Source organism: Tympanuchus pallidicinctus, unplaced genomic scaffold (genome assembly GCF_026119805.1).
Source record: "Tympanuchus pallidicinctus isolate F22 unplaced genomic scaffold, pur_lepc_1.0 scaffold3, whole genome shotgun sequence".
In the NCBI taxonomy this organism is placed as follows: domain Eukaryota; kingdom Metazoa; phylum Chordata; class Aves; order Galliformes; family Phasianidae; genus Tympanuchus; species Tympanuchus pallidicinctus.
In genome coordinates, this window is record NW_026294747.1 from 62,809,479 (window position 1) to 62,824,242 (window position 14,764).

At 57.6% G+C, this 14,764-nt stretch overlaps 3 protein-coding genes across 20 annotated transcripts in view; 2 read left to right on the forward strand and 1 right to left on the reverse strand.

The window, feature by feature from the left end:
- The first annotated feature begins 272 nt into the window (after window positions 1-272).
- LOC128085287 (D-threo-3-hydroxyaspartate dehydratase-like) lies at window positions 273-6,792 on the forward strand. Of its 18 annotated transcripts, none has more exons than XM_052692445.1 (9): window positions 395-465; window positions 914-1,595; window positions 1,700-1,916; window positions 2,012-2,292; window positions 3,643-3,829; window positions 4,922-5,043; window positions 5,113-5,308; window positions 5,375-5,480; window positions 5,548-6,792. In XM_052692445.1, exons 3-9 carry the CDS (start codon window positions 1,768-1,770, stop codon window positions 5,635-5,637), a joined length of 1,131 nt encoding a protein of 376 aa, XP_052548405.1. In that variant the 5' UTR covers window positions 395-465; window positions 914-1,595; window positions 1,700-1,767; the 3' UTR covers window positions 5,638-6,792. The 18 variants fall into 18 exon arrangements, with proteins under 18 accessions (XP_052548406.1, XP_052548407.1, XP_052548398.1 ...); XM_052692429.1 differs by having other exon boundaries at window positions 914-1,062; window positions 1,501-1,595; window positions 5,375-6,792; XM_052692432.1 differs by having other exon boundaries at window positions 914-1,062; window positions 1,516-1,595; window positions 5,375-6,792.
- A 568-nt stretch (window positions 6,793-7,360) lies between these two features.
- Window positions 7,361-11,952, forward strand: LOC128086739 (death domain-containing membrane protein NRADD-like). The gene is given in 6 exon segments (XM_052695630.1): window positions 7,361-7,562; window positions 7,565-7,656; window positions 9,183-9,318; window positions 10,076-10,274; window positions 10,341-10,486; window positions 11,435-11,952. Coding segments are annotated over 6 exon segments (1,080 nt in total). The 3' UTR covers window positions 11,740-11,952.
- A 431-nt stretch (window positions 11,953-12,383) lies between these two features.
- The window catches only part of SETD2 (SET domain containing 2, histone lysine methyltransferase), a 54,625-nt gene continuing 52,244 nt past the window's right edge, over window positions 12,384-14,764 (reverse strand). The window contains exons 19-21 of the mRNA XM_052696962.1: window positions 13,585-13,665; window positions 13,401-13,502; window positions 12,384-13,027 (exon numbers count right to left, since the gene is read on the reverse strand). Of these exons, the coding sequence (XP_052552922.1) occupies window positions 12,866-13,027; window positions 13,401-13,502; window positions 13,585-13,665 (345 nt within the window). The 3' untranslated portion in view covers window positions 12,384-12,865. The remainder of the gene's footprint in view (window positions 13,028-13,400; window positions 13,503-13,584; window positions 13,666-14,764) is intronic.

Below are 14,764 nucleotides of genomic sequence, written 5' to 3' on the forward strand. Positions count from 1 at the left end.
GAGCTTAACAGCCACATCACTGCGTGTCACCGTCACAGGATCTCCGCAGCATTGCCCCCACTGGTGTCATGAGTGTAGGGGGCTCAGCAGCATTGTTCCCATGCGCTAGGAGTGCAATGGATCTCAGCCACATGTTACAAGCATGCGGGGTCTCAACTGTATCCCCACGTGTGCCCAGCACAGGGGTCTCAGCAGCAAGGTCCCCGCATGTCACAAGTGCCCAGGGTCTCAGTGACCCCGAATCCCCACCTCCTTGCTGGCATCCTATCCCCATGCCTGTCCCCAAGCACTGTCAGCGCCCGTGTCCTCCCCTGCCCCTGCCATTGCCGGGGCCCCACGGCTGGCAGCGACCTCTGTCCCTGGGCAGGGCTGGCCGCGGGTGCCCACGGCATCACGTGGAGCTGCACCAGCACAGCCACGGCCAGAGGCCGCCGGAGCCGCGCCGAGAGCAGCCACGGCAGTGAGGTAAGGACAGATGGACGGGAGGGCTTGGGGTGCTGCTGGGATGGCCTTGGTGGGAGCCTGTGGGGAAACTGAGGCACGGGGCGCTCCCCGAAGGACGTCAACCTCTGCTCCTGCTCCTGCAGGGACAGGGAGAACCCCGTGGCAGTGCCAGGTGGCACTGTCCCCGTGTCCCTGAGGCCAGGTCCTGGGCCCGGCTGTCCCACTGTCCCATAGGTCCCGGTCCCATAGGTCTACGTTCCAGGTGTCCAACTCCCAGGTGCTCCTGTTCGCTGGGTCCCTATCCCGGATTTCCCTGTCCCAAATGTTCCCCCGTGTCCCTGTTCTCATTATCTTAGGTATTCCTGTCCCAGGTGCCTCTCTAACCTCTAGATGTCCCTGTGCCAACTCTCCTGTCCCCAGGTGTCTCTGTTCCAAGTGTCCCAGCTGTCCCTGTCTCCGTGTGTCTCAGTCCCAGGTGTCACACACTCAAGTGTCCCTGTCCCAGATGACTGAGGTGTTCCGTGTGTCCTGGCATCAGAAATCCCAGTCCCAGGTGTCCCTGTCTGCAAGTGTCCCTGTTTCCAATGTCCCAGCTGTTTCCAGGTGTCCCTCACCCAGGTGACCCAGGTGTCTCTGTTCCCTTATATCCCCATTCTGCTGTCCTTGTCCCAGGTGTGCTGTCCCTAGGTGTCCCCGTTCTTCATGTCCCAGCTGTTGTTGTCCCCAGGTATCCTAGACCCAAGTGCCCCTGACCCAGATGTTCCTACTCCTGTTATCCCATGTGTCCTCATCCCAGCTGTCCTGACCCAGGTGTTCCAGGTGTTCCAGTCCCACATGTCCCTACTCCCAATGTCCCACGTGTTCTTGTCCCAGCTGCCCTATCACCCAGAGTCCCCATTCCCAACCTTCCAGGTCACCCAGGTGTTCCAGGTGTCCCAGCATCAGGAGCCCCTATCCCCCAGCATCCGTTTCCAATCTTCCAGGTTTCCCACAACATCCCAAATGTCCCTGACCCGGCTGTTCCAGGTGTCCTAACATCACATCCCTCTCCCTCAGTGTCCCTGTTCCCAGTCTTCCAGGTGTCCCCGAGTGTCCCAGTGCCACAGCTGTCCTTATCTCCTAATATCCCAGACCCAGGTGTTCTAACCCAGGTAATGCAGGTGCTCCAGCTGTCCTTATCCCAAATATCTCTGCTCCAAGACAGCCAATTCTCTCACCCCTGCCATCTGGACCCCTCCTATACACACACCCCCAGCTTGCAGGTCGAGAGTGGCGACCAGCAGCCCCGGAACCCCCTCAAAAAGTGTCTCCAGAAGAGTGGCCATGTGGTTGGGCGCCCGCCTGGACACACTGCCCACCCCAGCACTGACCATCGACCGCAGCACGGCGCGTCGCAACGCTGAGCGCATGCGGGAGCACTGCCGGACCCTGGGCGTCCGCCTGCGACCCCACGTCAAGACCCACAAGACGCTGTGAGTGCCACCCTTTGTCCCCAGTGTCCCCCACAGCCCCGTTATCCCCATCGTTCCCACCGATATCGCCTCGTCCCACGGATGGTTGCCTAAAGGGAAGGCGGTTTGTTGGCCACCGGCGGCACGCGGCGCGGCATCGCCGTCTCCACGTTGGCCGAAGCGCGTTTCTTTGCGGACGGTGGCTTTGATGACATCCTGCTGGCTTACCCATTGCCCACCGCGCGGCTGGAGGAGTGCGCAGGGCTGGCGCAGCGCCTCGAAGCCTTCCACGTGCTGCTGGACCGCCCCGAGGCGCTGGCCTGCCTGCGGCAGCGGCCACTGGCCCATGGCAAACGCTGGCTCGTCTGGCTGAAGCTCGACTGCGGCAACGGCAGAGGTGGGGATGGCGATTGGGGATGGGGTGGGGGGTCTCCAAGGCCTTGATTCCCGTGGGTTGGGGAGGATGGGGTGGGTCAGCGTCTCCTAAATATCTTTCTCACCATTCACGGCAAGCTCACCTTGTAGTGAGCTGGGGGTCGGCCTCTTCTCTCGTGTCGTTAGTGATAGGACCAGAGGGAATGGCTTCAAGCTACGGCAGGGGAGATTCAGGCTGGACATTAGGAAGTATTACTTTTTAGGAAGGGTCATCAGGCACTGAAATGGATGCCCAGGGAGGTGGTGGAGTCACCGAGCCTGGGGGTGTTCAAGGAAAGGCTGGATGTTGTGTTGAGGGACATGGTTTAGTGGGAGCTATTGGGAATAGGTGAACGGTTGGACTGGGTGATCTTGAAGGTCTTTTCCAACCTTGGTGATTCTATGATTCTATGATTCTATGCTCCATGAGGAGATGGCCCACGTTCCCCCAAAAGCCCCAGCGGCTCAAGCCAACGTGTGCCTATTAATCCCCAAAAAAGATTTCATCCACCCCAAGGATCTTCCATGGAGAGATGTTCCGTGCGTCCTCAAAGCCCCCAGCCCTTGTAGCACCGTGTGTCCATGAATCCCACAAGCCCCATTTGTGCCCACTCCAAGGCTGTTTCGTGGAATGATGGTCCACGTGTCTCCAAAGCTTCCTCTAGCTCAAGTTACTTATGGGTCCATCAGCCCCAGAAGCCCTATTTATTTATCCAGCCACCCCAAGGATGGTCAGTGAGGAAGGGAAGTCCCTTGTGCCCCCAAAACTCCCAGCTCCAGCTTACCAATATAGGGCCGTCAACCCCAAAAGCTCTATTTGCATCCAAGCACCCCAAGGATGGTCAGTGAGGAAGGGAAGTCCCTTGTGCCCCCAAAACTCCCAGCTCCAGCTTACCAATACGGGTCCACGAGTCTCAAAATCCTCACTTACACCCAACCACCCCAAGGGTGGACGGTCAATGGAAGAATGATGTTCCCAGAGCCCACAGCAGCTCAAGCCAATGCGGGTCCAATAATCCCCAAAAGCCTTTTTCATTCACCCCAAGGATGCTCCATGGAGAGAGATGCCCCGTGTGTGCAGGTTTAGGGTTAGGCATTAGGATTAGGGTTAGTGTCAGGGTTAGGGATTAGGGATAGGTTGAGTTAGGCATCAGAATTAGTGTTAGGGTCATGTTAGGGCCAGTATGAGAATATAGGGTCCATATTTATGTTCCATGCAGGAAGGACATACCCAACCTTCCCCATCCATCACAGAACCCCCAATCCCACCCACCCCGTAGCAGCATCCCGCTCCCATCCTTACATCCCCATGACCCTGTTTCCTTGCTGGCAGCTGGCGTGCGCCCGACGGACCCTGCAGCCCTGGAGCTGGCCAGGGCCATCGCCAACGATGCACCCAAGGAAGTGACATTGGTTGGGGTCTATGCACACTGTGGGAACACCTATGGCTGCAGTGGGGCAGACGCCATCCAGGCCATCGCCAGGACCACCACCAACGCTGTCCTCGGCTTTGTGGCTGCGTGAGTGCGTGCCCCAATAGGGACCCCATTGTACACAACGCCCGGCCCCAAACCTGGCTAGAATTAAGGGGAATTTTTACAGGGGCTGAGCCCTTTGCTCTGTCCATCCCATAAAACCACCAGCCCCAATGTGCTGGTTGTAAATGCAAATCGCCCGCTTCCTGCCGGCCCCATAAAGCGCGGCCCCACAAAGCCCTGAGCCCCAGGGGGCCGGAGGGGATGGCCCCAAACCCCTTTGATGTGTCCCGTCCCCAGTCTGCCCACCTCCCTTTTGTCCCCCGGGGGAAGAGCTGAGTGGGGTTTCACATCCCAGAGTGAATTGCAGACGGATGTTTCTCCCTTCCCTTGAGGTCAGTGGGATCTCTGGGTGCACGGGGACGTTCTCCAGCTCAAAATACCCTAAACATTCAAGGAGTTCAAGGCCAGCTGTGTGGGGTTCCCCTTATGAGCCCCCATTTTTCAAGATCTGGGACATATTCCCCTAAACCCAGCTTCAGAATGCACTGTGCCTGACACATGTGGGGTGCATCTGGGGGGGGAGGGGGGAATGAAACCCAAGAGGGAGACCCCAGGCACAACGTGGGGGCTCCCTGCACATTGGAATTTGGTTCCTGCACAATCTGGAAAGATGCTGAGCACATTAGAGTGTGTGCTCTGGCACATCTTGGGATGGTAATTGACCTTATCTGGGTATCCCTTGTAACAGTCAGCTCTGGGAGGGGTGAAAACCTCCACACTTGGATGGCCATGGCACATCTGGATTGTCCCTTGGCACAGTTGTGGTTGGGAGGGAACTTCTTCCACGTCAGGATGGTGCCTTGGCACGTTTCATGGGGGGACCTCTTCCACGTCTGGTTGGTGACTGCACATCTGGGTGGGCCCCAGCACATTGGGGGGGGAGGGGGGGGTGTTAACTTTTCCACATCTGGATGGCTCTGCCATCACACCTGGACGGTTCCCCTTCCACACCTGGATGAGACCCGGACTCCCTTGTGGTGTCGTTCCATTGCGCGGGGGGCACATTTGGCCCCACTCGATGGCACGACAGCGGTGACACCCAATAGGTGACATTCCCCTTTTCCCCCCCCCCAGGCTGAGGCAGGCTGGTGTGCCCTGTCCCCACGCCAGCATCGGCTCCACTCCCTCCTGCAGCCACCCCATCCCTGAGATGTCCCAACTCACCGAGCTGCACCCGGGCAACTACATCTTCTACGGTGAGTGCCCACAGCACCCCGCTGCCCCACCGTGTCCCAGCACAGCCCCGACCCCACGGCTCTCTGCAGACCTGCAGCAGACACAGCTGGGCTCCTGCCAGCCCCAGGACGTGGCCATCCGTGTCCTCACGAGGGTTATCGGGCACTACGCGCACCGAGGGCAGCTGCTGGTGGACTGTGGCTGGACAGCACTCAGCCTGCACGGGGCAGGAGCAGGACGGGGCGCCCAGGGCTGCGCTGCCATCGATGGGCACCCCGAGCTGCGGTGAGTGACGGGGTCAGGGACGGGGTTGGGATGGTGGCCCAGGGACATGACGGTGTGACCTTGCAGGTTGGTGGGGCTGACGCAGGAGCACGGGCTGCTGGAGCACGCTGATGGACAGATGGATTTTGGGAAGTTCCCCGTGGGCAGCGTGCTGGCGCTCATCCCATACCACGTGAGTGCTGTCCCCCATCCCCTTGTCCCCAGTGTCACCCCGTGTGTCACCCTACTCTCCCCCACAGGCGTGTGCTACGGCGGCCATGCACCCTGTGTACTACGTGCACGAGGAGGGGCAGGTGGTGGCCCTATGGCACCCCGTGCGTGGCTGGTAGGGCCCCATCCCACTGCCCATAATGAGGACCTGCGCCCACAGTGAGATCCTATAGCCATAACGAGGTCCTGTGCCCACGATGACATCCTACACCCACGCCGAGTTCCTGCAGTCACACCGAGATCTTGCAACCCTGCTGAGATCCTCATGGCCAGCACGAGATCCTGCAACCACACTGGGATCCTGCAGCCGTGCTGACATCCTGTGAGCATCACGAGGTTGTGGAGCCATGATGAGACCCTACATCCATGATAAGAGACCCTACACCTATGATGAGAGACCCTACACCCATGATGAGAGACCCTACATCCATGATGACACCCAACACCCATGATGTGATCCTACACTCATGACGAGATCCTGCACCCATTATGAGAGACCCTACACCCATGATGAGACCTTACACCCATAATGAGAGATTCTACACCCATGATGAGATCCTACACCCATGATGAGAGACCCTACACCCATGATGAGATCCTACACCCATAATGAGAGATCCTACACCTATGATGAGACACCCTACACCCATGATGAGATCAGATCCTACGCCTACATCAAGATAATGAAACCACACTGAGATCCTGCGGCCCTGATCATGTCCTGCATCCATGCTGAGATCCTGTGCCCATCTGCAAGTCCTACACCTACACCAAGATCCTGCTGCACTCACGCTGAGATTCCACACCTACACCAAGATCATGGAATCATGGAATGGTTGGGGTTCGAAGGAACCCAAAGGATCATGAACTTCCAACCCCCTGCCACAGGCAGGGCCACCAACCTCCACATTCAATACTAGACCAGGCTGCCCAGAGCCTCATCCAACTTGGCCTTGAACACCTCCATGGACGAGGCATCCACAGCCTCTCTGGACAGCCTATTCCAGCACCCATGTTGAGATCCTACACCCACACTGAGATCCTACACCCATAACAATGTCCTGCATCCCTGCTGAGTTCCTATACACATCCTAAGATCCCACACCCAAGACCCTATACTCACATTGAGATCCTACAAACCTATGCTGAGATTCTACGCCTACACCAAGATCCTACACCCACGCTGAGATCCTACAATCATGCTGAGATCCCATATTTGTGCTGAGATTCTGCATCCACTTCCTCAGGAGGGGTCAATAAAGTCGCTTTTCTCATTTCTGGATGCTTTTCGGGGGAGCACTGGGACTTTCTGGGGCTCAATGAAGGCCGTGAGGACGACATCCTACTTGTCACCCTATAACTGCCCTGTTGAAATCACCTGGCCCAGGAGGCTCAGCCGTGGGGCAGGGTGGGTTGTGGAGATGGTGATGGGCATATGGGGGGAATGGGGATTGCTCCATGGGGTCCTGGGAGAACAGTGGGGTTGAACTGGGACATGCAAGGCCACATGAGCCTACAGAACCCGGGCTGAAAGTGGGGGGAATTGGGTGAGCTGGGATGAACCCGGCTGAATGGGGCTGAACTGGGATGAACCCGGCTGAATGGGGCTGAACCAGGCTGAGCTGGGCTGAACGGGGCTGAAGCGCGCAGGACGCCATCTGAACACAATCGGAACCATTTGAACTGGGCCGGACCTGAGCTGAACGAGGCTGAACTGGGTTCAAACAGTCCAAAATGCTCCGGACCAAACCGAACCAGCTGAGGTCCGACCCGACCCAACCCACCCCCGCCTCCACCGTCCCGAACCCCGTCCCGAACCGCTCCGGACCGAGCCGAGCGGCGATGGGCGTGGCGTCCTTTGGCCCCGCCCACACACATCAGCCAATGGCGTGGCGCCGCGCCCCTCCCTGCGGGGCAGCGCCGAGCCGAGCCGGGCCGAGCGGAGCGGAGACGAGAGCGGGCGGAACCGAGCGGAACCGAGCGGAGCCGAACCGCGCCGAGCCGAGCAGAGCCGAGCCGGACCGAACCGAGCTGAGCAGCGCCCCGTGGGGCCCGGCCCCGCCATGCGGTGGGGCTGCGCGGCGCTGCGCCTATCGCGGGCGCTGTGCCTGCTGCTGTCCGCGCCGCTCTGCCCGCAGGTCCGCTCTTTTTTTCTCTTCCCTTGTGGCGTTATTCTGCTTTCTTTCTCTCTGCCCTATTCAAGTTTGTTTTACTTTCCGTCCTTTCCCCTTTTCCTTGCGTTACTTTGTCGCATTCTGCTTTCTTTCGGCCCGTGTTACTCTGTTTCCCTGCACATCGCTGCGCTTTCTCCTTCGTTTTGCTGCCTTACTTCGTCTCGTTTTACTCTACTGTAAATTTTGCCCTATTTTCCTTATTTTACCATATTTTACTGCACTTATTCTTAACATTCTTCACCTTTCTTTACAGTATTTTAATTTATTTTTACTTATTTTGCTGCATCTTGCTCTATTTCTCCTTATTTCACAGTATCTTACTGCATTTTACTTTATCTTATTTTACTTCACCTTTTTTTACTGCATTTTGCTTTATTTTTCCTTTAATTTCCTTAATTTTCCTCTATTTCCCTTCGTATTCGACTTTATTTTCCTGCATTCTTTATTTTCCTCATTAATTTCCTATATTGTTTTCCTCTGTTGTTTTGTTTTACATCATTTAACTTTCGTTTATCTTACTTTGTTTTGCCACACTTTGCCCTATTTTGCCCTATTTTGCCTTATTTTGCCCTATTTCCCCACATTATTTCCCTGCATGTTCCCCAACCCCCTCCCTCTCCCCCTCTCCATGCATGGGACCTCCTCCCCCTCCCCTCCCCTCCTTCCACCCCATCTGGCTGCAAGCTGAGGGCCAGGGGCACCGTGTGGGACCCACATGGGACTGGGACCCCCCCGACCCTCCCCATCTCAGCCCCACTCAGGATACGGCCCCACACAACCCTGGTGGGGCCAACTGGGTTTTTTTTTTGTGGGGAGAGGTAATCTGAGCAGCCCCCAAATTGGGGAGGGGAGGGGGGGGGGGGTTTCTTTGGTGGGGGGACAGATGGAGGAGTTTGTGGGTTTTTGAGTGGGGGATGCAGTTAAGGTGGTGGGAAGGGCAGAGTTAAGGGGGTATGGGGCAGAGTTAAGGGGATGGGATGGGCAGAGTTTTAAGGGGATGTGCTGGGCAGAGTTAAGAGGATGGGATGGGCAGAGTTAAGGGGATGAGATGGGGAGGGTTAAGGGAATGGGATGGGCAGAGTTAAGGGGATGGGTCACAGTCGATGGGGTGCACAGAGTTAAGGGAGTGAGACCGGGCAGAGTTAAGGGGATGAGATGGGGAGGGTTAAGGGAATGGGATGGGCAGAGTTAAGGGGATGTGCTGGGCACAGTGAAGGTGATGGGATGGGCAGAGTTAAGGGGATGCAGGGCAGAGTTAAGGGGATGCAGGGCAGAGTTAAGGGGATACAGGGCAGAGTTAAGGGGATGCAGGGCAGAGTTAAGGGGATACAGGGCAGAGTTAAGGGGATGTGCTGGGCAGAGTTAAGGGGATGTGCTGGGCAGAGTTAAGGGGATGTGCTGGGCAGTTAAGTGGACGTGGCGCTGTGGGTTTGGGGAAGCTGTGGCCGCTTGCAGGACGCCCCACATGACTCCCCCATGTCTCTGGGCAGGTGTCGGCCCGCAGCCCGCCGTGCCCCAGCGGTGCCTGCACTCAGTCTGGCGAGTGCTGCTCCTCCTGCCCTCCAGGCTTCGGGGCGGCCGTGCCCTGCGGCCTCACCGACACCCAGTGTGAGCCCTGCGCCCAGAGTGAGTGCCACCCCAGAGCCCCACGCCTTCCCCTGTTGCCACCCACTGCAGCCTGGCTGTGAGCCTGGCCAAGTGATGCACCGTGCGTGCAGCCGCCTCTCCAGCACGCTCTGTAGCACTGAGGCGCGCTCCTCGCTCTTAGGGTGCACAGCAGAGAAAAAAGGAGGTGCATTGTGCCACGGGGTGACCCCAGAGCTCCCCTTATCCCCACATCCCGTACTCTGAGCCTCCCAAATCACTAAGGTTGGAAAAGATAAGACCCCCGAGTCCAACCCCAGCCCACCTTCACCATGCCCATTGACCACATCCCTCGGTGCCACATCTCCACTGTTCTGGAATATATTCAGGGATGCTGACCCCCCCCTCCCCCCAGTCCTGGGCAGCCTGTTCCTGTGCATTCCCACTCTTTCGGAGCTCTGAGCCCCCCTCAGAGCCCCCCACCACCCACATTCCCCCCTCTCCACCATCGCCAGCTGCTGCCCCATGGCTGTCATCACGCCCCGCATGCAGCAGATGCTCCCGGCGCTGCCGGCATTGGGGCTTTGATGTGGTTGGGAAGGGATGGGGGAGGTTCGAAGGGAGGGGGCACCTCTCCCTTTAACCCCATAGTACTGGATCTGATTTCCTCCCATCCCAAGACCTACTCTGGTCCCACCTGGGGTTGCCATTTTGGGTACCCCCACCCCATTCCAGGGGGAAACCGAGGCAGCGGCATCAATGGGAGCATGAGGGGTTTTCTAATCCCTCATTCCCACAGAGAAGGACCCGCATATCCCAAAACGGGCCGAAGGAAACCTCCCCAAGGAGAACAGCACAGGCCCCACCGCCTCAGCCACCTCCGCCTCCACCTTCGTCCCTCCCCTCCCTGAGGACGTGGGGCAGAACATCATCCCCGTGTACTGCTCCCTCCTGGCTGCTGTGGTGGTGGGTCTCCTCGCCTACGTGGCCTTCAAGTGGTAGGTTTGGGCTTTCTGGGGGTGGGGGGTTGGGGGTGAGGGGACGGTGGGTTTGACGTGGCGCAGCTGGCACACGTGCAGGCAGAAGCAGCAGCTGGCCAAGGCACGAGCAGCCGAGCTGGGGACGGCGGCCGAGGGCGAGAAGCTGCACAGTGACAGCGGGGTGTTCCTGGATACACACAGCCTGCAGGAGCCACACCAGATCGGCAAGGGTGAGCATCACCCATAGCTGGGGGGGAGTGTGTGTGTGGGGGGTGGGGGGGTGGGAGTGGGCTGTCCAGTCATTTCTTTGGCTGTGGTGGGATGGGGTGAAGGAGCACCCCGTGTCTGGAGGCATCTAAGGGAGATGGAGGTCTTGTGGAGAGATTGGTGCTGCCCAAATTGGGTTGGGAAGCATCCGTACCTTTGAGATCACGCAGGGAAGCACCTCATCCTTGGGGATAATCCAAATAGGGCTGCGGAGCACCCATACCTTGGGGATCATCTGTTGGGACTGGGGAGCACCCATGTATTGAGGATCATTCTCATAGGGCCGGGGAACACCCATGCGTTAGGGACGAGACTGAGGGCCAGCCAATGCTTGGGAGCCATCTAATGGGGTTGGGGGGCACCCAGACCTTTGGGGATAATGCTGACGGGCTTGGGGAGCACCCACACGATGGGGATCATGGATTGGGGTTGGAGAGCACGCATTCCTTCCTTGGGGATTGTCTGGATGGGATCGGGGAGCACACGGTACTCGGGGATGATCTGGATGAGGTGGGGGAGCAGCCATACCTGGGGATCATGTCCATAGGTTTGGGGAACACCCGTACTTTAGGGATGATTTGGATGGAGTTGAGGAGCGCCCATGGTTTGTGGATCATGTCGATGAGGTTGGGGACCTGACGAATGATCCGGATGGGGCTGGGGAGCACCTGTAGTTCGGAGAGCACCCAGATGGGGTCGGGAGCACCCAGATGGGATTTGGGTACGCCCATCCCTTAAGGAGCATCCGAATGGGGGGTGAGGGTGCACCTTTGCACAGAAGGACACTCAGTTAGGGTTGGGAGCACCCATGCAGGGAGCAGGGGATGCCACAGGAGCGGCAACACCATGGGGAGGCTGCTGGGGTCACCGGTGCAACTTTTGGTGCGTCAACGCTGACCTTAAACCCACAGCGCCCCGTCTGGAAGCTCGAGCCTACAGCTCAATCCCACAGCAGCGACGGGAGGAGGTGGAACGGCTGCTGGAGAGCGGTGGTCCCAGCGGGGACTGGCGTGGGCTGGCCGCCCGCCTGGGCTACGGGGATGAGGCCATCGGCACCTTCGCCCGCGGCCAGGCGCCCGCCCGCACCCTGCTCGCCACTTGGGCAGCCACAGAAGGGGCCACCGTGGAAGCCCTGTGCCTGGCTTTGGCTGCTATGGGACGGCAGGACGTGGCCGAGTGCCTGGCGGGGCCGGGAGATGCCAGCTCAATGGTGTGAGCCCAGCCGGGGGGCTCCTGGTGCCTCCGCGGGGTGAGGAGGAGGAGGAGGATGGGAGGCGGGGATGCGCGGCCCCGTTGGGTGGGTGAGGCTTTGGCCACCAGCAGCTTTATCCTGCCGTATTACTCTCGGGTTGTTTTTTTTTTTAAGTCGTTTTTGTACTTCAGGGGGGTTGGGGGAAATGTCCTTTTTTGTATTTTTGGGGTCCCAGCGTGGGGTCGGGACGTCGCGTGCCTGCTGCCTTGTGGTCTTTGCATTAAACAGCCGACGTGCCTTCGTGTCGCTGGTTTGTCGCGGCCGCTCCATCCCACGGTTCCCCACTCCCTTCGTGGGCCTTGCTTTGGGGACAGCCCTGAGCCCAGCAGCGCACAGGGACACAAAGGAGCACTTCCAACCCCCCAGCTGCCAGCGAAACCCAACTCCCTTCATCCTGAGGGCAAAACCAGGGCGGATGGGGATCCCAACCCCAAGCGAAGGGCTGCTGAGGATGGTGGAATACCTGGAGTTGGAAGGGTCCCATCGGGACTCGTGGCTCCACACAGCAGCATCCAAAAGCCAAACCCACCCAGCTCCACACCGTGCCATCCACAGGTCCATCCCCAGCCCCATCCTCTGCCCAATACCCTCCCAGGTCGGACACAGCATTGATTTCATTTTATTTTTATTTTTTTTAATTTTTTTTTTTTTTTTTTTTTTTACATAAAAAGTTCAGTAAAAATTGGATAAAGTAAAATGATTTAAGCAGTAAAATCAATCTTATCAACATAGCACAAGGCTGCCAGAAATTCAGGGGCAACCCGTTCCGGAATATTTACATGAGAACAGATTTAAACCTCGCAGAACAAAAACAAGAAAACAAAACAAAACGAAAGGAAATAAAACAAAACCCCCAAAACTATCCTTACAAAGTGTTCCCGTGATAACAGCACGTGTTGGGCTAAAAGCAAAAAGGAAAACGAACCGACGAACGAACCAACGGAAAAGAAAACCCTCAATATATTCACATATAGGTTAAAATATAATACACATCTCCGTGGTGGCTGGGCGCCGAACGGGGCCCCACAGCACAGCACCCCCAGCTGGGGGCAATGGCAGCGCCGGGGGGGGTCGGTCGGGGTCGAGGCGGTCACTCCAAATCCGTGTCCTCTTTGGGTTTGTAGATGGCCCCGAATTTCTGCATGTATTTCTTTATGTACTCCTTCGTTTTGTGTTTCACATTCTCGTTGCACTCCAGGTCCTCTGGGTTCTTGCAGTATTTCAGCTCCTTGTTCATGACGCCGTGCGTCAGCTGGGCAACGCAGGGGTTTGGTCAGAGAGCACAGAAGCACAGGATCACACCACGGTTAGGAAAAGACCTCTCGCATCCCCCAGCCCTGACCACTGACCACATCCTCAGTGCCACCCCTCCACACTTCAGGAACACCTGACCCCACCACTCCCTTTGCTGCTGCATCACCCCTCCCCTGGAGAAGCAGTTCCTCCTCAGATGCAACCCCAACCTCCCCTGGCTCAGCTCGAGGCCATCTCCTCTCAGCCCAAGCACCCCTTTCCCTGGTATTCCTACTCAGCCTCCCTCTCAGAAACCATCCCTACTTCCCTCCCCTGCTCCTCGACGACTCCAGAGCCCCACAGCCACCCCATAACCCACGGGGTGCCCTCACCTTCCGTGCCAGGTGCTTGAAGTCCTCGGTGGTGGTGATGCGGCCGACCTTGCAGTCGGGTTTGCGATAGGGGTTGAGGCACTGCACGATGAACTGAGACATCTGCAGGAGAGGCACAGAGCTCAGCCCCAGCCCTGCCCAACGCCGTGGTGCTGGGGCTGGGGGTTCGCTCAGGATAACTCACCTCTTTCCTGAAGACTTCCTTGCTTTTCTTGGCAAGCTCGCTCGACGTGTCTGCTTCCGCAGTCTTGGGCTTCTTGGAAGACTGGAGGGAGGGAGGGGAGATAGGAAGAAAAGATTGGAATTAATGAAGCAGCTTTGCTGTGTCAGCTCTGGATTGAGAGAGGAGGGCACACCTCACCCCAACCACCTCCTACACACGGCGGACATCACAGCCATACCCCACACCTCCCCCCTGGGGGATGCCATCCCCTGACCCCAATAGAAACACAGCAGCCAAAAAGTGTGACTTCAGCAGCACCTGCATGCCCAAAGGTTTCACCAGCAAGAATGTGTCCACAGAGCCACACACAGACCCTCTACCAAGCCGCCCAAGAGCCCACCCTGCATGTCACCACTGCTGCCATCTCTTGTCTCCTCCCTGCGCTCCAACAGCACTGAGAGGTACAGGTGTGCTGCCCACCTGCCCCAATCCACCTCTCCCCGATCTGCCTCCCTAAATTCACCTCCTCAAATCCACGTTTACAAATCTGTCTCCCCAAACCCCCCCTTCCCAAATCTCTCTCAATTCTCCTCCCCAAATCTGCCTCCACAAAACCACTCCTCCAAACGCAGCTCCCCCAAATCCACCTCCTAACGCCGCCCTAAATCCACTCCTCCAAATCCATCTCCTGAGATCCAGTTCTCCAAATGCAGAATCCCAAATCCACCTCCCCAAATCTGCCTCCTTAAATTCACTTCTTCAAATCCACCTTCCCAACTCCGCTTCTCCAAACCCACCTCTCTAAATCTGCCTCCCCATATCTGCCTCCACACATCCACTCCCTTCAAATCCACCTCCCCAAATCCGCCTCTACAAATCCACTTCTCCAAATGCAGAACCCCAAACCCACAGTCCCAAATCCACCTCCCCAAATCGACATCCCCAGACTTGCCTTCCCAAATCAAATTCTCTCTGTTCGCCTCCCCATATCTGCCTCCACACATCCACTCCTCCAAATCCACCTCCCCAAATCCACCTTCTCTACATCCGCCTCCCAAAAACCCTCTATCTAAATCCCCCTCCCCAGCCCCCCTTCTCAAACCCAGCCCCTCCACGCCGGAACGAACCCAACAGGAGGAGCAGGGCTGCAATGCCCAACTCTCACCCTATTGTTTTCTATGGGAAAAAAAAGCAGAATGGC